Here is a 22,529-nt window from a genome sequence, read left to right as displayed (position 1 = left end):
GATACATTACTGGAATAGAGGGATGGGCTTATTATATGAGTGTAATTTTGTATTCTTTTTTATTTTTTAAGGTATTGGAATATTTACCTTTGTCTAAACATTTTACTTTCTCTGGTAGAGTCTGTATTTTTTTTTTTTTCAATGTACTTCACAGTTGTTTGTATACTTTGTTCATATACATCTCTTTATAGATCATATTACCAGAGCTCTCTCACTTATCACTGATGATCAGTTATGGTTTTATGACTATACAGAATTTTAAGTCTTAAAATATATATAAATCTTTTTAAAGAGATTATTTGTCATAGTTTTTGTTTGATTTAAGTCCCATGTGACTAATTTTTCATCTGTTAGATTAAAAAATATTTTAATGTGGATGGGTAGAATATTGATTTTAAATGGGTATTGATATACCCACTTAGCTGCATTGAGTGTATGAATAGGGAATAAAGGATTAAGTAAAGCACTTGCAAACATACTATTATCCTTCAGGACAATGTCATTTTTATATACTACTAAGGATGTATAATAAGGCGCAACTCCCCATTTGCGTTGCTGCCTATATTCCATACTAGTGGTACCTACCATCGATTTATCATCTCTATTTTACATTGTTTTTTTGTTCTCTTATTTGATATACAACAAATACAAGGGGCAGATAAAAAAAAAAAAAAAAGGAGAGTGATTGGCAGTGGTTCGCAATGATGTCAGCTGTTCATCTCACACTGATCCATCACTGGCTAAGTGTGTACTCTGGGTATGTCTGAAAAGGTCGCTTTGTGAACAGGGGGGAGTATTTGGCATTACACTGCAGAAAGCTCCAAAAATTGTAAAATATGTTTAAAAAATAAAAAAAAATAAACAGCATGATCGTAAGAGCAAAACCTATCAAATGCACTTAAAGGACCACTCTAGGCACCCAGACGACTTCAGCTTAATGAAGTGGTCTGGGTGCCAGGTACCGTTCAGAGAAACTGCTATGTTTATAATGAGGGTTAATCCAGCCTCCAAATCCTCTAGTGGCTGTCTCACTGACAGCCGCTAGAGGCGCTTGCGTGCTTCTCACTGTGAAAATCACAGTGAGAGCACGCAAGCGTCCATAGGAAAGCATTGTAAATGCTTTCCTATGCGACCGGCTGAATGCGAGCGCGGCTCCTGCCGCGCATGCGCATTCAGCCGATGACGTCGCGATCAAGATGGAGAGGAGGAGGAAAGCTCCCCGCCCGGCGCTGGAAAAAGAGGTAAGTTTAACCCCTTCCTCTCTCCAGAGCCCGGCGGGAGGGGGTCCCTGAGGGTGGGGGCACCCTCAGGGTACTCTAGTGCCAGGAAAACGAGTATGTTTTCCTGGCACTAGAGTGGTCCTTTAACTTGTGTTGGTGTTTCGAGTGTTCTTTCAATTTGAGCAAGAGATGTATAACAGAATAGAGGGGGCAAAGATAACGGAGAAACAGAATGAGACGGCAGATAAGAACCATTCAGACCATCTAGTCTGCCCAATTTTCTAAATACTTTCATTAGTCCCTGGCCTTATCTTATAGTTAGGACAGTCTTATGCCTATCCCACGCATGCTTAAACTCCCTCACTGTGTTAACCTCTATCACTTCAGCTGGAAGGCTATTCCATGCATCCACTACCTTCTCAGTAAAGTAATACTTCTTGATATTATTTTTAAACCTTTGTCACTCTAAGACTATGTCCTCTTGTTGTGGTAGTTTTTCGTCTTTTAAATATAGTCTCCTCCATTACTGTGCTGATTCCCTTTGTGTATTTAAATGTTTCTATCATATTCCCACTGTCTCGTCTTTCCTCCAAGCTATACATGTTAAAGGACCACTCTAGGCACCCAGACCACTTCAGCTTAATGAAGTGGTCTGGGTGCCAGGTCCCTCTAGTATTAACTCCTTTTTTTTTTTATAAACATAGCCGTTTCAGAGAAACTGCTATGTTTATAATAGGGTTAATCCAGCCTCCAAATCCTCTAGTGGCTGTCTCACTGACAGCCGCTAGAGGCGCTTGCGTGATTCTCACTGTGAAAATCACAGTGAGCACGCAAGCGTCCATAGGAAAGCATTGTAAATGCTTTCCTATGAGACCGGCTGAATGCGCGCGCAGCTCTTGCCGTGCATGCGCATTCAGCCGAAAGGGAGGATCGGAGGCGGAGAGCTCCCCGCCCGGCGCTGGAATAAAGGTAAGTTTTAACCCTTTACTCTCCCCAGAGCCCGGCGAGAGGGGGTCCCTGAGGGTGTTTTCCTGGCACTATAGTGGTCCTTTAACCTTTCCTTGTAAGATTTCCTGGCACTATAGTGGTCCTTTAAGTTCCTTTAACCTTTCCTTGTAAGTTTTATCCTGCAATCCATGAACCAGTTTAGTAGCCCTTCTCTGAACTCATTCCAAAGTATCAATATCCTTCTGAAAACACGGTCTCCAGTACTGCGTACAATACTCCAAGTGAGGTCTCAACAGTGTTCTGTACAACGGCACGAGCACTTCCCTCTTCCTACCTTTAAGTCTGAAATAATTTATCCTAAATCCCTTTCCTCAGATGTTGAGGTTAGTAGGGCATCAAATATTCTATGCTCTGCCCTTGAGTTTTTACACCCAAGATGCATTATCTTGCACTTATCCACATTAAATGTCCGTTGTCACAGCTCTGACCATTTTTCTAATTTACCTAAATCATTTGCCATTTGGCTTATCCTTCCTGGAACATCAACCCTGTTGCAAATTTTAGTATAATCAGCAAAAATACATATCTTACCATTCTGACCTTCAGCAATATCACTAATAAAAATATTAAAGAAAATGGGTCCAAGTACAGATCCCTGAGGCACCCCACTGGTGACAAGACCATGCTTCGAATATACTCCGTTGACTACAACCCTCTGTTGCCGGTCACTCAGCCACTGCCTTACCCATTCATCAATGTTGGAAACCATTAAAGATTGCAGTTTACTGATGTGCCTTCTATGTGGAACAGTGTCAAAAGCCTGACTGAAATCTAGGTAAGCAGTGTCTACGGCACCACCCTGATCTATTATTTTAGTTACCCAATAATAAAAAAAAAAATCAATAATAGTTTGGCATGATCTCCCTGAAGTAAACACATGTTGTCTCTGATCTTGAAATCCATGTGTTTTTAGATGTTCAACAATGCTATCCTTTAACATGGTTTCCATTACTTTCCTCAATACTGATGTAAGGCTTACTGGCCTATAGTTGCCCGACTCCACCCTACTACCTTTCTTGTGAATGGGCACAACATTCGCTAACCTCCAATCTTCTGAGACTGCTCCTATTAACAATGATCGGTTAAATAACTTAATAACTTTGGGTGTATTCCATCAGGTCCCATTGACCTATTAGTCTTTACTTTTGACAGTTGAAATAGAACCTCTTCCTCTGTAAACTCACATGTACCAAATTACCCATTTGTCCTTTTTCTTAACTGAAGTCCCTCTCCTTCATTTTCATCTGTAAATAGTGAACAAAAATATTCATTGAGGCAGTCAGCTAGACCTTTATCCTCTTCTACATACCTTCCTTCTTTTGTTTTTAATCTAACTACTCCTTGTTTTACTTTCCTTTTTTCATTTATGTATGAAAAAAAAAAGTGTTATCCCCCTTTTTTTTACTGACTGTGCTATTCTCGCTTCTGTGTGTGCTTTGGAGGCTCTTATAACTTGCTTAGCCTCTTTCTGCCTAATCTTATAGATCATTCTGCCTTCCTCACTGTTTTTTTTCATAATTACTAAATGCTAACTTTTGGTTTTTACCATTTTTGCCACTTCTGCGGAGTACTACAGTGGTTTCTTATTTTTTCTGCTCTTCCTGGCAAGTCTAATGGCATTTTCTGTTGCTTTCAGCAGGGCAACTTTTAAATATTCCAGTTTCTCCTGGACTCTATTTAAACTGCTCTGACAAGGACTCCTTTACGCATATTCTAATTTTAGAATATTCTGTTTTTCTAAAGTCTAAATCTTGTTTTTGTGTGATGTGACTCAGTCACTTTTCTTATATTAAACCACACTGACTGATGATCACTGGATCCTAAACTTTCACCTACAGTAATATCTGATTCTAAATCTCAATTTGTTAACACTAAATCTAGTATGGCCTCCTTACGAGTTGGTTCCTCAACGACTTGTTTTAGAGACAATCCCAGTAGGGAGTTTAAAGTATGCGTGTGCTCCTGGCACATATCCTGCCTTCTCCAGTAAGGGGAGAGACCTACCAACCATTCTGACTATGGCTATATAAGTAGAATCTAGCCAAAATAAATAAAATCAGTACATTGTTTGGTACACAGAACAGTTATATGCTAAATCTAGAAAAAGAGACATTACTGTATGCTCTTTATTGTCATACTGGGGGCGGGGTGGGGGTTATTTACACACAAAGCATTTAACACAAACCATTTGTTCTTTATTAGTCTCTTACAATATTACATGTTTTATTTTGCAATCCGCAAAGGGTTTCATTACTTTTGTACATTTATCATACATAGAAATTTTCAATCAAAAAAAAAAAAGAATTTGATAAAATATACATGCCACAGCAGCTGAAAGATTTGTTTCTTTTTTTGCAAACTAGCAGAAAACTATAAAGTTTTGCCCTTCAGAAGTATAATATTGTACAACTACAGCAAGAAAAAAAAATATTATACAGAGTGCAGATACCTTATTAAACATTTTTAATAAGGTGTGTCCTTTTCCACCTTCATAACTAACATTTTATGCTCTGACATCAAGTTATGGGGATAAGATGGGGGGGCATCGGGGAACAGTGAGACTTTACTGAGCTGGGGCTGGACTTACACAGATACCATCGTAAGGTGTTATGTTTGTTTGCACGTCAATTAGCAGGTTGATCTAACAGATTTTAGACCAACCCAGGTCAAAGTGTTCTGAAGAAAGAGAAAAAAAAATTCCATTCAAATTTAAAAAAAAAATAAATAAAACCACACAAAATATCAAAACGCAAGTTGAAACCTGACAAAATAAAATGGAAAAACAAAACCCCACAAACGCAAGAACTTCAGGAGAAAAGAACTGTGATGATGGAGATTTAGACACATACTCTTATTCAGCAAACTGAGTCTTGTGGAGAGGACATGAATAACACTTTTTTTTGCATTCTGAGGTTTTAAACAGATGCATTTTTGCACATATTAATGTGCATCTGTCCTGTTTAAGTGCCAACACGCAGTAGGAAATTCAAGCTGTCTTTGGGTCCCTTTCATGAGCCATGGCTGGGTGGGTGTTGCAGGTCTTGGCCGGAGAAGATAGGATGTAGTAAGGGATGCAGGTGCAGAGCTGTGGCGGCAGCAGCACTGGTTGGTCGAGGAGCAAGTAAAGTAGGGTAAAGTGCATGTGGTACATGGTGGAGAGTAAGGGGCCCTGCATGATGGAGAGCAGAAGCAGGTATGATGTGTATGGGATGGCTGGCAAGGAATGCTGCAGGGTGAGCTGGGATGAGGGAGTGAGTGAGGTGAGACAGGGAGATGGGAGCCAAGTGTGATTGGTGGATGTGGTGCATCTGTGCCAAGGCCTGGTGGTGGTGAGGTGGGATACCCATAGCTGCTGCAGCTGCAGCATGCTGCAGAATTGCATGCTGGACAGTAGTGATTGAAGTGGCCGATTGCTGTGGTGGTGCTTGTTGGATGTGAATTTGCTGCAGAGCTTGTGTGGCAGGTTGCATTGCTTGCGGTATAGCTCCTGCAGGAAAACTCTTCACTTGCTTGGCCATCAGTTGCTGCTGAATATGTTGCTGTGCAGCTTGCTGCAACTTGCTATACTTCTCCATCTCCTCTGGGGTGAATGTGATGGGCTGACTTTCTAAAGGAGCCAGGGACCCATCGTCGTCATCTTCCTCTTCCTCTTCTTCATCCTCCCCTTCTGGCCGCACAGCACCTGGATCTACTGTAATAGCTGGATAAGGTGCAGGGTGAAAGAACTCTGCATCAGTTGGTGGGGGTATCAATCTCCCATGATGAGGAGGGAAGGGTATACCCAGAGGCTGTGGCCCAGGGCTGTCTTCAATAACCGGGGGAAGAGGTTCAAAACACACCGGTGCTTCGGGAGCTAGCTGCTCTGCAGTAGACACAGGAGGTTCTGGTATCAAAGCAGTGTCTTCAGGCAATGCCTTCTCTTGCTGCTCGGGCAACACATCCAGTAAACTTGCCACAACTGGTGCATCATTTTCAGTTTTACGAGGTCCTCCAACTCTGTTTCCAGCTGGAAGCTTACCTATCATGGGCAGCTGAGGTGGTTTTGTGCCAATGACAGGGGGGAGTTTAGGGCCAAAGTATCCCTGAGGAGGGTCTTTTACTTTCCCACCAACTTTAGTAACAGGGCTGCAATCATCTCCAGTTCCTCCAGCTTTTTCTAGCCTCCTTGACTGTATTTTCTCTAACAGCTGCCTGGCTGTTAAGGAAGATCTGCCCACATCTTTTTCAGTGCTACGGCGAGAGAGGATTGAGCTGCTACCTCCTCTTGTCTCAGATCCGCGGCTTTCCTCCCTCCGGCTCCCTGAGCGACTGTAGTGAGGGGACTGTGAACGATAAATTTTGGAACGGTTGAAATCCCGTCTACCACCTCTACGGCTGTCCACACTATCTCTCCCATGTGATCCTTTTCCAGAGTGGCTGCGAGCACTTGTACTCCGGTCTCTACTGTAGCTCCTGCTACGTTTCCAGCTGTGGCCAGTCAGGCTGCGACTTCGTCTTTTGCTGCGACTACGACTACTACTGCTTGAGCGCCCTCTGCCCCGACTTCTGCTGCCCCTAGAGCGACTTCTACTCCGCGACCTGCTTCGGCTGTATTCCGAAGAGGAATATTTATGTCGTGTTGAACGTCTCTTGGAAGCTGCAGAGTCAGAGTCTGAGCCTGGTGAGCGCTTTGACCTCCGCCTTGATCCACTGCTATAATCACTGTAGTCACTGTCTGAATAACTTCGGTTGCGGCTGTAACGGCTTCGATCAGAGGAGCCACCAGAACTTGAAGAGTAGGATCTCCGCCTCTTTCCTGACCTTGAACGGCTTCTCGAGTGGTCAGTTGTAGAATCATAGTCATCACTATATCGTGATGTGGATTTCTTCCTGCTTGGGGAGGCATCATCCTCGCTGTCATAGTCCACACTGCTATTCCGGCTCCTAGCCTTGGCAGGTGTGTGTCTGTGTGAGGAAGAGGATGGAGCAGTGGAAGAGGGGTGTGATGGTGCTGGTTTGGGTTCTGCTTTGGGCTTTTTGTTCTCAGGCTCTTTGGAAGAAACCGGTGTGTCTTGTTTGGAGCTGGGGGGAACACAAGTAGCCGTTTCCTCTTTACTAAGTGACTTCCGAGGTGCGGATTCTCTGGTATGTGTTCCTGCCACTGCAGGCACTCCTGACTCAACGTCCTCTACTTTCACCGATCCTTTGGAAGCACATTTAGACTTCTTGTGCTTATGCTTTTTTCTTTTCTTATTTTTTTGACCTACTTCCTCTTCTCCATCTTTTTGTTTCCGTTTCCGCTTACTACTTTTCTTGTGCTTTTTCTTTTTCTTGTGCTTGTGCGCCTTCCCAGCAGTTTCTCCTTTGCTCTCTTCTTCAAGAGACTCTGGCTTGCCGTCTGCCGAGACAACAGTGGGATTTTTGGTTTGCAATCCACACGTGTGGACTACTGTGCTGCCTTCTTTATTTATGGTACTATCAAGCTGTTTAGCTGGTTCAGAAAAAAGATGGCTTTCCTTGTTTGGCCCTGTGTTATCCTTAGGCTTTTCAACGCCTTTGCCTTTCACATCTTTATTTCTGGAAAGCTTGAAGTCAAAATATAAAGGATTGCAGCTGTAAGAAACAGAAGGCTCTGCTTGCGTGAAAATTAAGAGCTCAGATGGCCACTGCAGGGTTGTGCTCTCATCCTTACTTAAAACTGGGAAAAATGGTCCAGTTTGATGTTTGGGCTTCTCAGACTGTTCTTTTTCAGGTGCGGAGGATTCTTTTTTTGGCTCCTCGCTTGAAGTGTGAGGTTTCTCAGATTCTTCAGCAGTGTCCTTTTTCTCAGCTTTAGCCGGTTTTGGCAAAGTATTGTTGTCCTTCACCTGGGATCCTCCTACTTTCCCCTTACAAACTGTATTCTTCCCCACCTTGTTCTCCGTTTTCGCTTTCTCAGCTTTAGGCTTAGTGGTGGAAGGTACCTTTTTCTCTTCTTTTGGCGTCCCATTCTCTGCTTGAGTTTGCTCTGTAGACCTCATAAAGAGCAAGAACTGGAAGTTGGGCTTGACTTTACAATGAGCAGGGGGCATATAGTGATAATACTCTGGTTCCCCTGCTTGTGCTCCCCTCTCCTCACGTTTCATCTTCTTCAGTTTGGATAAAGTGCTTGCAAGGGAAGCTCCATCATCTACCGGATTCTCCTCTTCCTCCATTTTGCTTTCACTTCCTGTGCTGCTCTCTCCCTCCACAGCCTTAAGAACATTTATAAAATCAGGTGGTGCTTTCTCTTCCTCCTTTTCCTCCTCTGCTGACCCAATCTCTTCACCAACATCTTTGAATACAGCAGCTGAGGATTCTAACTTAAGTGGAGTTTTCTTAGCAAAGGAGAATGAAAACCCCACCTTCTGCAGGGATGATGATATGCTAACTGAGTTTTTAAAGCCAAAGCTAATGGCTGGGGCAGAAGGAGGGGTGGATGAAGAAGTAGATGGTTGAGGAACCCTGTCTTCCTGTACAGACTTTGGACTGTCTTGTGGAATAGGAATTGATCCACTGGGTGCATCATCATCTTCAAAATCTTCCTCGTCCACAGCAACGGTGGTAGGTTTGAACATAGGTCCACTGCCTGGAGCACTGCTGCAAGGTTAGAAGAGAATGTTTTGTTAAACATAATGAGGCAGCAAAAAAAATAAAAAATAAAGCAAAAACACTTAAAAAAAACTCTGCATAAACTGCCAAAGACCAGCTCTACAATCTGGTGTGCACGGAGATTTAGATCGCTTGTACTATGCAAGAAGAAATATTTCCATGCAATTAAGGCAAATGGAGCCTTGCAACTACCTCAGGGACCAATGACAAAGGCACAAAGTGTAGCAAAACAAATAAGGTGTTGCTTCTAAACAAACAGTGATGTGAACAAGATTCCAGACTTTCTGAGCATTGTCATTTTTTTACAGTATTTTTTGGCTTTTGTGAATTGTATGATAGTTCACACTGATAGCTTGGCTGAGCAAAAGAAACTGATCAACAACATTGGTTGGCAGATGCAACAAAGATTATTTAATCAATGCCTTAACGGGACTCTCCAGTGCCAGGAAAACATCCGCTTTACTGGCACTGCAGGACCCTGCAGTTCCCTCTCCCTCTCCCTCTCCCTCCCACTCCCCATCCCATGTTGCTGACATAAGCTGTCGGGGGAGACCTATTGCGCAATGGCCGTGGGCGCATATTGGACCTCTCCATAAAAAAGCATTATTCAATGCTTTCCTATGGGTGTTCTGGCGATGCTGGAGGTCCTCATGCATTAGGACGTCCAGAGTCGTTTAAAACATTTTTCGTGTTCTAAGAACCCGGAAGTCCCTCTAGTAGCTGTCTGATAGACAGCCACTACAGGAGGACTTAACCCTGCAAGGTAATTATTGTAGTTTATGAAAACTGCAATAATTACACTTGCAGGGTTAAGGGTAGTGGAAGTTGGCACCCAGACCACTCCAATGGGCAGAAGTGGTCTGGGTGCCTGGAGTGTCCCCTTAACTCACTTGTTTTGCATGTATAGTTATTTTTGGTTTTCCTTCGATAAAGGTTATATTCACTATATCACTAAATCAATCTCAGTCTCCATACGACTATCTCTCTACATATCTCTGAGCTGAAAACTCCTAACCTCAAGGATTACAATGCAAACCGGTCTAAACATTCGGCATTACTCAGATTTTATTACCACCCTATCCACAAGTAATGAGGATGAACGTTGTAACCTGACTGAGCAAGGACTTTGGTGCAGCGCCATCTGCTGGTATAAGGCTACTTTTGTTGCAGTGTGAATTTGAATATAAACCTACTAAGGAAAACCGATTGCTACTTTGTAGGAGGTTATTGTATAATAGTGCCTTGCTGCATTTAGGAAGCGTGTCTTATTAAAGGGACACTATAGTTACCAGAACAACTACAGCTTAATGTGGTTATTCTGGTGAGTATAATAGCTCCCTTCATGCATTTTCATGTAAACACTGCCTTTTCAGAGAAAAGGCAGTGTTTACATTGCCACTAGGGACAACTCTAAGTGGCCACTCCTTAGATGGCCACTGGAGGTGCTTCCTAGCTCAAGGATGCACAGTAAGCAGCCCTGCCGTTCAGTTTTCACTATAGGGTCAGGAATACAGGTTTGTGTTCCTGACCCGATCGTGATACTTTAACCCCTTATGGACACATGACATGTGTGACATGTCATGATTCCCTTTTATTCCAGAAGTTTGGTCCTTAAGGGGTTAAAGGTACTTGTGCACCCTGGATTCAATTTTTTTCAGATCTCCCTGTTGTACAGCGCTGTGGAATTTGTTGGCGCTTTATGAAATTATATTTAGCTATTTTGTCCTAACACGTGTTGCGCTACGTCATTTGCTGGGTGATTTACAGTGTACTGTCATAGGTGTTCATTGCCCTACAAAAGGATCTCTGTTTATTGTTGTTTTCCTCTAAAAAGACAATTAATATCAGTAGACAATAGTGCAAATAAGTTCCATTTTAATGATGTTTATAGATGGTGCATCAAAACAATAAGGCTGTTTGATTTTCCTGGGGTTTGTTCATTTTTTAAACCAGATATACAGTATCAGTTTCTCCTGTCCTACAATATTTTATATCATAAAAATCTGCAGTATTATCAAATGCCATACAACTGTCTTTCTATGTCTATTGAAATGCTTGCCCTAGCGGTTGTGACATGGCAAGCCTGTTTGCAATATCTATGCACAACTAAAATAAAGAAAATTAAAATACAGTATTACATTGTTGCAAATAATATTAAGGAAATGTATCCAATTTGTAGCATATCTGCGACAATTTAACTATGTCAATATCAAACGTCATTCTTTTTATAACGGTCATACCTATAAAAGTTAGGTTTTAAATTTAAAAGATGTTTGGATGTTCTAGGAAAAACAAAGCACACAATGCAAGAACATAAGCCTAGCAGTGGCCCCTACTTACTTTTCTGCTTGCTTCCTCTGTTCTGCCAGTTCAAGAAGACGCCTCAGTGCTTTCTCCTGCTTCCGTTCATCCTTCCGGGAGCGAGAGGACACATTACGGGCAAACTCTCTCTGCTTCAGGTCTTTTAACCTCTGCAAAGGAGAAGCAAAGCATATTATATTTAATTATACACATACACAGAGCTTAACATTTTTCACTCATCAATAATCATTAGAAAAGATTCAGCCCATGCAAGTAAAAGATTACACCCTGTAACCCAATAAAGACTGCATTTGTGTGTGTGTGGGGGGGGGGGGGGGGGGGGGTGTCTTGGTGTGCCTGGGCTTTCTTTAGTGTTTAAAAAAAGAACAGAGGGGGGCAGAGCTTGGCATCCGGACTGAGCGGTTGTGCTGTACTTCAGCTCCTGCTCTAATCAACACTTTCGGGGGGTAATTCGGCACAATCGCCCACTGGAGCAGAGCTACAATGACGGGGACACCCGGGGGAATCACCCGACACCAAAACGAAGCCACATAGAGGAGTGAAGAACATGAAAAGAATCTTGACAGACAACATACAAGATAACAATATAGTTAAACCTAATTTTTTTGAACCAATTACAGGGTTTCTTTAGATGTGGCAACTGTAATGCCTGTCGTAACACAAAAAGTGACAAACAGTGCATTAAAGAGTTTACAGTAAATAGTAAGACACATAAGGTAAAAGAACTCAACCTGTCAAACTCAAAATGTAATATACATGTTAAAGTGTCCCTGTGGCCTAAGGTACATCGGTAGAACTACTAGGCAATTGAGAATCAGAATATGTGAACACGCATATAATATTAGGAGAAAATTCCAACAACATCAAGTCTCTTTACATTTTGAAGAGTTCCATAATTCTGATCCTTCCCTTTTGGAATTTATGGGAATTCAACAGATAAATAAGAATTGGAGAGGAGGTAATCTTATTCAAAATCTAGGCCGAATGGAGATGAGGTGGATATTTTAACTCAATACCCTCATTCCTAACGGACTAAATAATGATTTTGAGATCTGTCATTTCTTAGATTCCTGAGGGCTATAAATTGATATACATCCAATATCTAAATGTAACATAGGCTATAGTTATTTACATGTGCACTGATGAGATTCTATTATATCACTTTAAGAGTTCATATGTATAATGGGGCTATATCACGATATGTTAAAAGGAAGCACAATGGTGGAATATTAATGATTATGTTGAAAGTCAGATATTGCCGTTTGTTTCTCTTTCTCCCTATAGGAGATTATGTAAGAAAAAGAAAATAATTTGTCAAAAAGGAAACAGATTGAAAGTCTAATATTATTAACATATGCATTCTCTTTCTCTTTAAAATATGTAGCAAAAGGAAAACATATTTTAGTAAAAAGGAAATTCATATAAAGTATGCTGGATTGTAAATACAATTATATTTTCATTGATGGTGTATAAATATTTTGTTTTAATTTAATCGTTTTAATTGTGTGAATTAATTTGTATGTGTGATATAAGAAATGTAAATGTTTTTTAAGATATAAGTACATAAGGAGTTCAATTCCCACAAAAGACAAAGGAAAAGCAGCCTTCCATTTATAATAGGATGTGCTTGCCAATCCAATTGATCTGTCTGGGACACCGTATATATGTAAATGTGGACTGAAAAAAATGGAGCCAATTAGGTATTAGATTGACCGTATAAAAACTCGCATTAGTGAGGACTGATTCCAGCACATTACGTCCTGACTAAGCCGTCCGAGAACGGCGAAACGCGTAGACAACCACGTAAAGGAGGAGGCGGAGCCTAAGCACGAGCCGGGAATACGGAAGAGGGAACAAGTATACACTTACCTGCCGACCCGAACTTTAGAAACAAGAGCTCCATTCAACCTCTTTGATTCAGGATACATCACCCAGTGTGGGATAATCTTGATGTGAGCAAACGGGAACACATACCGTTATGCTCACCATCGTTTCCAGTAAGCAGGAATTTGTTTGCACTGCTATCTAGTTGTATTTTAGTTGCTTTTTATATCAAATGCACATGTATATGAATCTATACCAATCCATGCAGATCTGTACTATGATCTCTTGTGGATTTTTCTTTTTTGCATGTTCTATATGAAATTTGAGTCCTAACCAGCAAATTATAAGTATAACTTTATTTATTTTTTGTTTGGTGATAGGGGCTTATCTACTTTACATCGCTCCACTTCTTGTACATTATACCTCAATATTCTATATCTTGTTAAGGGAACACCTGTGGAAGTGTGGTAGCTGTTCTGATTAATTATTCATAACTGTATGTCTAAATAGCTCTATTTTTCTTGCCCCTATAGAGCTTTAATATATTTAGTGCTCCAGTAAAAGTAATTTATTTTGTATAATGCCTGTTTCTATGTTTGAAACTGCCTGTGTTAAACCCTGCCTAACATACAACATGTAGGATAGGTTATCTACCTTAACACGAGGGGTTGTATAGAGCCGTTATGGCAGGGCAAGCCTTGATGCTACTCTCATTCGTATGAAGCTGACACTAACGTAATTAGCCCCAAACTGTTAAGCAGTGACTGTGCCCACTTGTTTTACTCTTGTTTTAGTCTGACACTACAATCGTTAAATTGAGCTGAATAATATTGTAAAAATGTGCGAATGCTCATGCCACTTCCTCATGTATGATACTCTTGCAGTACGCCGTTGTAGCGCATGTTTATATCTTGTACCTACCCGCTCATCAGAAATCAAGCGAGGATCTACATTGTCGAAATACTAATCCTAATAACTTAAAAATGTGCCTGACTAACCTGTGTCACAACCTGTATTGAAAATGTTCTCTACACTTCTCCTGATGTCGCTGTTGTGGCGCACCAGAGCCATATGTTACTATTGTGCACAACAAAAATAAAGAATTAAAAAAAAAAAAAAAAACAGAAGCAGGGAAGGCCATAGATTAAAAGTTGGTTTTCAAACACAAGGTGCTTGGATATGGCTTAAGAATACGGTCATATTAAAAAGGTAAGAATTAGGTTTTCCTCATTGATTTTAGATATACTACATTAAAAAGAAATGCCTTTCAAAATACGATGAAAGTGTTATTATATTAAAAATTGTTTTGAGTCGACCGTTGTCCTTCAAGGGTTAATAAGTGTCTAGGGCAGGTATAGGCAACCTTCGGCACTCCAGATGTTTTGGACTATACCTCCCATAATGCTTTGCCAGCATTATGGGTGTAAGAGCATTATGTGGAATGGAGTCCATAGCATCTGGAGTGCTAAAGGTTGTCTATCCCTGGTATAGGGTTTCATAGGAATACATCTTTCTGTCTTTTCATAGGTTTCATAGGAATACATCTTTTTGCCTTTTAGCTGAAAGCAGCATGGCTACTTGTTCGTGTAGGACTCACCAAAGAGGCTTGCCATGACTTGACAGGTGAGCTTACACTTTAATGGCCGATGAAATGGCTCTGATTTTCTGAGCTCACCTAGCATAAGACACACCTAATCTATGCCACTGCAACTGGACAGGATAGTGTCAAGGGGAATAAGGAGCATTTGTAAAATTAGAGTAGTTTGATGGAGTATTTTTTGATACGAACATTCAGTTTAATTTTAATCCTGGAATTCCAGGATGGCGCATGGCAATATTCTCTCTGTATGGAGTACAGAATAGATTGTAAGTGACATGGTAGTTATGAGGAGACTGTGGAAGTCTGATGGTATCAATGGATCTCTTGAAACCCTAATGGTGTGTATGTCTGCCAGGGACTGACAAAGTCACTGTAGGATTGGGTGTCGGAAAACATGATAGCCAGGAGACCAAGTTTCAGAAGAGAAAACAGGACGTGCAGAGTTTCACTTAACCAGATCGCTAATTCCGATTGCAGTTCAGCATGAAAGCAGCAGATGGCAGTGCATTCCTCTCAATTACTATGTTGTCTATTACATTGTAAGATTAATTTTGTGATTGACCTTTTCAACTTGTCAAAAAAATGACACATTTTAAAAATGGCTAGTCCTTTCGACTTGGCCAGTGATAGCAAATGTGTGTAGAAACCCCCTGGTCCATGGCATGATAGTATGTCATTAAGATATAGTCCTCAAATGCAAAAATAAAAATCACTATTAGGTGGACATACACCCAGCGAAAACCTGCATGCATTAAATTATGCATTTTTGTAATTGGAGTATATCTGAAACCAGCTTGAAAACCTGCAGATCTTGTCTGCAACCTTTGCAAGCCCTCTTCTAACCCTGCCAAGACTTTGTGGCTCTCCAAGTACAGCCTTCCTAATGCAGCCTAACCCCGCCCAGACTTTCTATGGTTGTCCAATCACAACCTTCGTAATGCAGCTTAATGAAAAGTCTTTGCAAGGCAAGTGCTCTGGGCAATTGCTGCCTCTTGAGCTAAACAAACCAGTATCCTTTACTACATGGGTAGATACCGCGTAGCACCTCAAGTTGTTTTGGAATCACAACTCCAATAATACTTTGCGAGCCTACGAGGGTGGGAATAGAAGGAAGACAACGATGACCAGAGGGGTATTTTGGTTATGTCATGGTGTCTCAATCTGTCACCTCTTTCAGGTATCTTCCCCCTCTATGGCTACTAGGACAGCAACATGTTGTGACTTTGCAAGTTAGCAATTGGAGAGTTAGTTGTAACAAAATCTTAAAACAACAGCAAACAGTCACAAACCGAACCCTTCACACTCTCCAGCTTTCCAAGAATCAGAGAGTGGTCCTGTAAATATCTTATTACCTGTTTGTGAGCATGGTCATACGAGTTTATGTGGTTGTCGAATTCTTGGTGTTTTTGATACTGCTTATCACAAAGCTCGCAGTAAAAGTTGGCTCGTAGCTCTTCCAATGCCTTGGCTATAGCCTTCTCTTTGTCCACAAATTCCTGCATAAGATGTGCAAAGTTTTTAGTTTTGTTATTTTGTAAGACAAAGCACAGAAAGACATCTGGTCATTACTGGACTACAATGTGCTCAACGTCCTGTCATTGATAAAGGACTAGAACGTACAAATACCAGAAAGGCATAATTGTGTCTATTGCTCCAAAACTACTAAATTGGCTTCACATAGATTACATTAGAAGAGAAAATGTGCTTTATTTACATTTAATATTTCGCATTATGCCCAATTCTAAAATTATAGCACTGGTTGCTGAAGGGCAATGTCTATTTTAGATATATTTGCTGGCTTAATAAAAGCTTAAATAATTAAAATCACCTTGTATTTCTGTCTCAGCTCCTCGGTGTCTTCTTTTTCCACTTCCAAAACACGCCGGCGCTCCGTAGCATCCTCTGCATAGTCAAGCTAAGGAAATAAGAACATTGAATCGATCCTGCAGTCGCAAGAACCCATCAGATTTATCCGTTAAAAAAAAAAAAAAAAATCCTCATTTTGAATATTGCAAGATTCACATTTCTCACTCTCCAATAATAGCACTTACAGTGGACAGCAAAATATCTACCAGGGATGAGAACTTGTGAACTTACTGATTGCTAAGGTGGCTTCCTATCACAGTACCAGACTTAAATTCACTGAGATCTTCAGTACCACCCATTATTTTTCACACGTTTGTAAACGCAGACTGCATGGCTAGGTGCTTAATTTCATACACCTGTGGCAATGGGTCTGATTGAGAGGACAGCCAACCACTCAGCTTTAACGCTGTGTTGTAGGAGTGCGGAATTGGCCGCATCCTCCACCTCCAGTAGGCCGATAACACAGTCAAGGCGATCAAGACATCAAGTTATTAAGGGTCTCTCTTTATACCCGTGGTTATAAAACTGTTGCTTAAAATAGCCAGATTACTGAAATATTAGCGTCCATTATAGTTAAAGCTGAGGAGCCTACGCAGCCCACATCTTATTTTTTAATGAAATTCCTCCTTCAGTTCAGCACCGATTGAAATTATAAAAATGCTGCTGTGTTCTAGAGTTACAGGGCCCCTGGATCTTCACAACTGACAAATTCTTAAGACTGAGTCAACTTAAACCCAACAAATTGACAGCCCAGCCGAAAAAAAAAAAGCTGAGGTGAAAGATAACAACCTCATGAAAATGCAACATTGTTGGGTGTTCCAAGTCTGTAAACAATAATATTTTAGGGCTGGTAGTCAAATATTTTAACTATAGCATTTAGTGGCTAATAAAGACATCTGACTACCCCCTAGATACAGATATGCAAATAACTTATCCAGAAAGCTAATCAGAAGGGAACCTCCACCTAAGCTTCTAATGACGCAAACAAAATCAAAAGGCCATTAACAAGCCATTTGTTCAGCCGCCAACATTTCGACCTTCGAGCTGCTTACCAAGCTGAACTTTGCTCAATAAAGGCCACAAAGTGTCAAATGTTGCTTTTAGTGGTGCCTGAATAAAAGTCTCATTAAATACTAACACAAGGTTACATTTGTTTATTTTACTACCTCTGGACTGAATACGAATATTTTGATGCCCAAGAAGACTGGCAAAGAGTCTGAATGGTTCAGGAATTAGAATATAAATCTCTTTGACGGATAAAAAACAGTTCTAATACGGAAGATCAATAGAGTATTGAACCTACTTCCATCTCCATGCGCCCCATCCCCATGACGTCATATTTGACCACGATTGGTATTGGGTCGGTCCTGCCTGCAAGATGAACAGATGGTGTTGTTGGTGAGTTAGTAAAAATAGGTGCCAGTAAGATGTTAACGTAGTGGGTTTGGGTGGTTAGAAAATCTTGCCTTGGAGTGCAGAGACCAGAAAGCTACAGTGGACCAAACATGAGTCATTCTCACAGCTTATACCATTTGGAGAACAGCTATAAGACCCACAGTCCTTGTTTTTGTTTTGTTTTATTTTCTTTACAGACAGGAAATGTCTACTTGTCTTTTCCACTGTAAAATCTCACAGTAAACCCAAATAATGTATTAGAATTCCAAAATGAAATAGCACTAACAATGCAAGAGCCAGTGATTTGCAAACTAAAAATGCTATAAAAACACCAACTCCAACATGTATGTAAAAAATAAGGTGTACAGGGGATCAAACACAGGGTTACGCAAGTTGTGGCGCATCAGCTGTTTGTCAAATCTTCCTTCAACTGTGCCATGGGAAAAAGCTGGAGGACCAGTGCCTTTCAAAGCTCAATCTAGAGCAAAAAGTGGTTCAAAAGCATAGTAGTTATAAAGTATAGTAAACAGAAGGGGAGGAGGCCTATTAGAACTCAAACAGTGCAGCACTATGCGCAGAGCACGACAAGTGTTTTAACACCAAGGACAGTTTTATTTAGCCTTTGAAATGCTGCATTAACATATGTAATATTTATCTGTAGGGTCTATTTTTTTCTGTATTTGAAGACATTCCATTAAACAAAATAAGAGGCCAAGGATTATTGGATCAGCTCCTGGTATGGTCAGTAAGCTGTGAAAAAGACTAGATGCAAATAAAAAGAATTGACTCAACTAAATCAATCTAGCAGCAGATTTGAATTTACTTGTATACATTTTTTGAACGCATCAAAGAGTATCCGGAAACCACTCAGAACCAGCCAAAAGCATGGGATGGGAGGAGGGAAAAGGCAAGGAGAGGGAGAAAAAAAGATAAGGAAGTAGGCAACAAGCATGTCACTACAGCAGCTGATTCTCTGGACTAGTGCAGCTCCATCATTTGTTACATCAGCTCGTAGAAAGGGGCAGACCACTGGGCATTTAGCCTGGGTAGAAACACAGGAAGGGAAACTTACCCATTACTCACCTTCATTCGAAAACAGTAGGTTAAAATGTGGTATTTTCTCCAACTATGTGTGTGATACACACCTGGAAATTATACCATTGGGCTTAGTCTTCTACAGAAAAACAAAGTTTCCCAGAGCCCCAGTCCTATTTCAGAGCATGTGCAAAACAAACGCTATCATGGTATCTTTAGTTTGCCCAGCAGTTCTTGTTATGGGTTATTATTTCAACAACACAGTTCTCATCCCTGGGGATTCTCCTTTCTGTGTTTACACCGTTAAATAACCTTAAAGTGTTACTCCAAGCACAATGACCAGTATTTTGAGGTGCTCATCTTGCCTAGAGTTAGATTCATATTGAAATGCTGCTCATACAGAGTTTAACCCCTCTGTAAATTTTATAACTGGCAGCAGAACATTTAAAGGGTTCCAGGCTGGCTACGGACAATTCTGTGAATATTTCTATGCCAAGTTCTCCAATGAACTGACTGCCAGCGTATGCATCTCTGTAAAAAACAGATGTAGTCACTGAAGGACCTTTGGTGCTTGGCATGAACCCAAATAATAGGGCAAACCGTTGCAAAATGGTTTACCCCATTAACAGAAAACTGGGTCAGGGTACACCTGGCATCAATCACTACAGAGGGCTGTGGTGGCTATGATGCCTGGAAATACACTTTCAATTGATGTTTTGTGTTGCGTTAAAAAAAAATAATAATTCCTAGCACTATATGTGTATTTAGCTAGAACAATTCTGGCACATTGTTTGAAAGTGAAGCAACTAGCTTGTTTCCTTGGTGACGGTTTTATTGGGGGAACCAGAATTGCCATTTATACAGAACAATGGTGTTCAAGGCCTTCACAAATAATTATGAAAATAAAAACAATTGCATTAGCTTTGCCATTATCAACAAAAATGATATTGCTATCTGGCAACTATTAAAAAAAAAAAAAAAAAAAAATATGAAGTAAAGAGTACAGGTATATGCTTGGGGTGTACATGCAGCAAATGTCTAGTAAGATTTTAAGAACCCGATGAAGGTAAAAACTATTTGGACTTTAACATTTCTTATATTCAAGTGTGGCTTTGTCCTAATAGGTTGGGAATCACTGCTCGTGTTTACTACAACAATTCCTAGGTATGTTGAATATCTTTTTGCGGTCAGTGGTGATTCCTCTGTGAGGGTTGCCCTGTTGCCATCAGATTGCTTAGACAATAGACGTCACATGTTCCGAGGAAGAACTGCTGGGAAACCAGACTATACCCGATAAATAGATTGAATGCTCTAGTCTAGCTCATGGAGAAGAAAAACAATATATATCAAGAATTTATTAAGAATCGGATTACAAAGGATTTGAGATCGGTAGAACAAAATAGTGCTGGGGCTTAATCACAAAGTCTACTTCAAGATTTAAAATTATTTAAAATGGTCACAAAAACCAGCCAACGACAACAAAAATCTAAAATAACTTACCATGGCCGTTCAGAAGCCTGTTAAAGGGCATTTGTTACAGTTTTGTTGCCCTTGCATTTGCAAAAACCCAAGAACATACTTAATCTAAGACTTTAAAATGTAGTGTAATGAATAAAAATTACTCTGTAAAGCCCAATGGCATAATTGAATAAGCAATGGCTATGTTATGAGGAAAAGGACTGAATGAGTAGTTTTGTTTAAAAAAATGATTTTGCAATACTGATTTGAACGAGCGGTGGCAGGCTTTACGATAATGCTTTGTTTGCAACACAAACATTTTTCACATATTAGCATATACCAATCCTTGTATTCTCTGTCTTTGGAAAAGGAAGACAGATTAGCTTGTTAGCTTGATATGAGAACCTTTATTATGGTTTCACCATTTTATGGTCTAATGTTTGTAAATTAATCCTGATATGTAAAAAAAAAAAAAACAAACACTCTCTGTCCTTTTCCCCTAACTGCAAGCCACTCCTGCATCTTATAACCCATATACAGAAAACCAGTGTAGTCAATCGCTTAGCGCAAACAAAATATAAAGTAAAATAAATAAATCACATTTGAATGGTGTTAGAATTTTCAGCTGATTTATCATTCTTATATTTCAAAGTGCTTTGACTAAATGTTGAAAGACTGAAGGAAGGGGGAAGGGAGGATAGGTGGGGAAGGGTGGGCTGCACTGTATGAAAACACAAACAAAAATGCCCCATTGACATGTTCCATTTAATGGACGAGGATCAGACAACGTGTGCATGGAGAGAGATAGAGGAAGGACGGTCCAAGCAGTATATGACGCTACGACAGAACAGAAAGAGAAGGAAGCCTAACATTGGTGCACTGATGACAAGAGGTAGTCAGTCTGAACAGAAAATTTAAAATTACCACAGCTAAGTTTACCATCACCACAACAAGTCCCGGGGTATTATGCTGTAAAAAAGAAACACGGTTGGTTAGGTAGCGATCACGAGGTGTAGGATGGGAGGTGGCGAGTAGGAATAACAGGCTTCTTCAGGGAAAGGGGTGGACTTTGGTCAGCGTTCATGCTGATCAAGGAGGGTAGGAAAGACGGGAAGGTTGAAATGGGTAGAGATGTGGAGCAAAGGATAGAAACCAGATGGCTTTTCTAAAAGTTAGTGAGAATTCCCTAGACATTATAGCCAAGCCTGTGCTACGGAAGAGGCCTCCAACTCCACAACTTCATGTTTCAGACAAGTACGAGAGTTGGAAAAAAAAAGGGGGTGAGGTGAAAAAAAAAAAAAAAGGAAAAATTTTGTCTGGCGTATGTACATCTATTATGATAAAAAATATTAAAAAGACTTTTCAGGCACCATGGAGGAATGGACTCAAATTACTAGTGAACTTCTTTCTACCCTGCTAAATTTCTCTTTCAGTGATTCATGTCTAAACTATATGAAGACTACCATCTTACATCCATTTATGAACTAAATACATTTTTTACATTCATAATATACTCTACCTCGAGAGACATCAGCCAATTAAAGTGTCCAGTGTATCCCAGCTTTCAAACGTCACATAGCAAGTGCCTTACAAATTAGAGATTAACTATGAAAATAAAATGTACCTTTCATCACTTCAGTGAATAAAAGTAAGCAAATGTAAGGAAGTTTCTTACAAATATAAGATTTTTCCAATCCTTCACAACAGACAGGGCCATAACCGCAAAACAGGTTTCATCTATATTACTGTATGTATAATGAAACAGAATGTTTGAAACTCTGTGTATCATACTTCGGATGGAGTGACTCATATTTAGCATCAGTATCATTAGCTTGAAGTATACTTCAGGTGCCTTGGTCTGCAAAAGAGAATATGAAGAAGCCTTGTGGTTCTCAGTTTGTGTAATACAATATTTAGTTATGCCTTAATGGAAGTCTTGAATTGTATGTGCTCAAGTGTATCATGTGAGATTACACCGTCACCAAAGCAGTTTTGAATGGTGTACAAGTAACTGTTGTACAGCTGGAAGCATAACATGGACTAAGATAAGTAACTCTACTCCAGGGTGGAAACGCAAAACTGCTCTTAATATCCTTTTTGAAGAGATGAGTTACTTTCAACTAATGAATAATACACACACAATGCAGGAATGGGTATATCCTGTCTTTCAGATGCTTAACATTAGAAACCAT

General features: G+C 40.3%; 1 protein-coding gene across 5 annotated transcripts in view; it reads right to left on the bottom strand.

Moving 5' to 3' along the window:
* Nucleotides 1-4,401: 4,401 nt before the first annotated feature.
* GPATCH8 (G-patch domain containing 8) overlaps nt 4,402-22,529 on the bottom strand; it is a 61,307-nt gene continuing 43,179 nt past the window's right edge. For 3 of the 5 annotated variants that reach the window (XM_063459310.1, XM_063459311.1, XM_063459312.1), the window contains 5 exons: nt 17,753-17,820; nt 16,412-16,498; nt 15,936-16,079; nt 11,178-11,308; nt 4,402-8,825 (listed from right to left, as the gene is read on the bottom strand). In XM_063459310.1, coding sequence (XP_063315380.1) covers nt 5,237-8,825; nt 11,178-11,308; nt 15,936-16,079; nt 16,412-16,498; nt 17,753-17,820 — 4,019 coding nt within the window. In that variant the 3' untranslated portion in view covers nt 4,402-5,236. Of the gene's footprint in view, nt 8,826-11,177; nt 11,309-15,935; nt 16,080-16,411; nt 16,499-17,752; nt 17,821-21,261; nt 22,512-22,529 lie in introns of those variants that run through there. The other 2 variants (XM_063459313.1, XM_063459314.1) reach the window with 2 other exon arrangements.

The sequence above is a fragment of the Pelobates fuscus genome, chromosome 6 (genome assembly GCF_036172605.1).
Source record: "Pelobates fuscus isolate aPelFus1 chromosome 6, aPelFus1.pri, whole genome shotgun sequence".
NCBI classification, from domain to species: Eukaryota; Metazoa; Chordata; class Amphibia; order Anura; family Pelobatidae; genus Pelobates; species Pelobates fuscus.
Note: the sequence above shows the minus strand (reverse complement) of the source record. Positions and strands in the feature narration are given on the sequence as shown.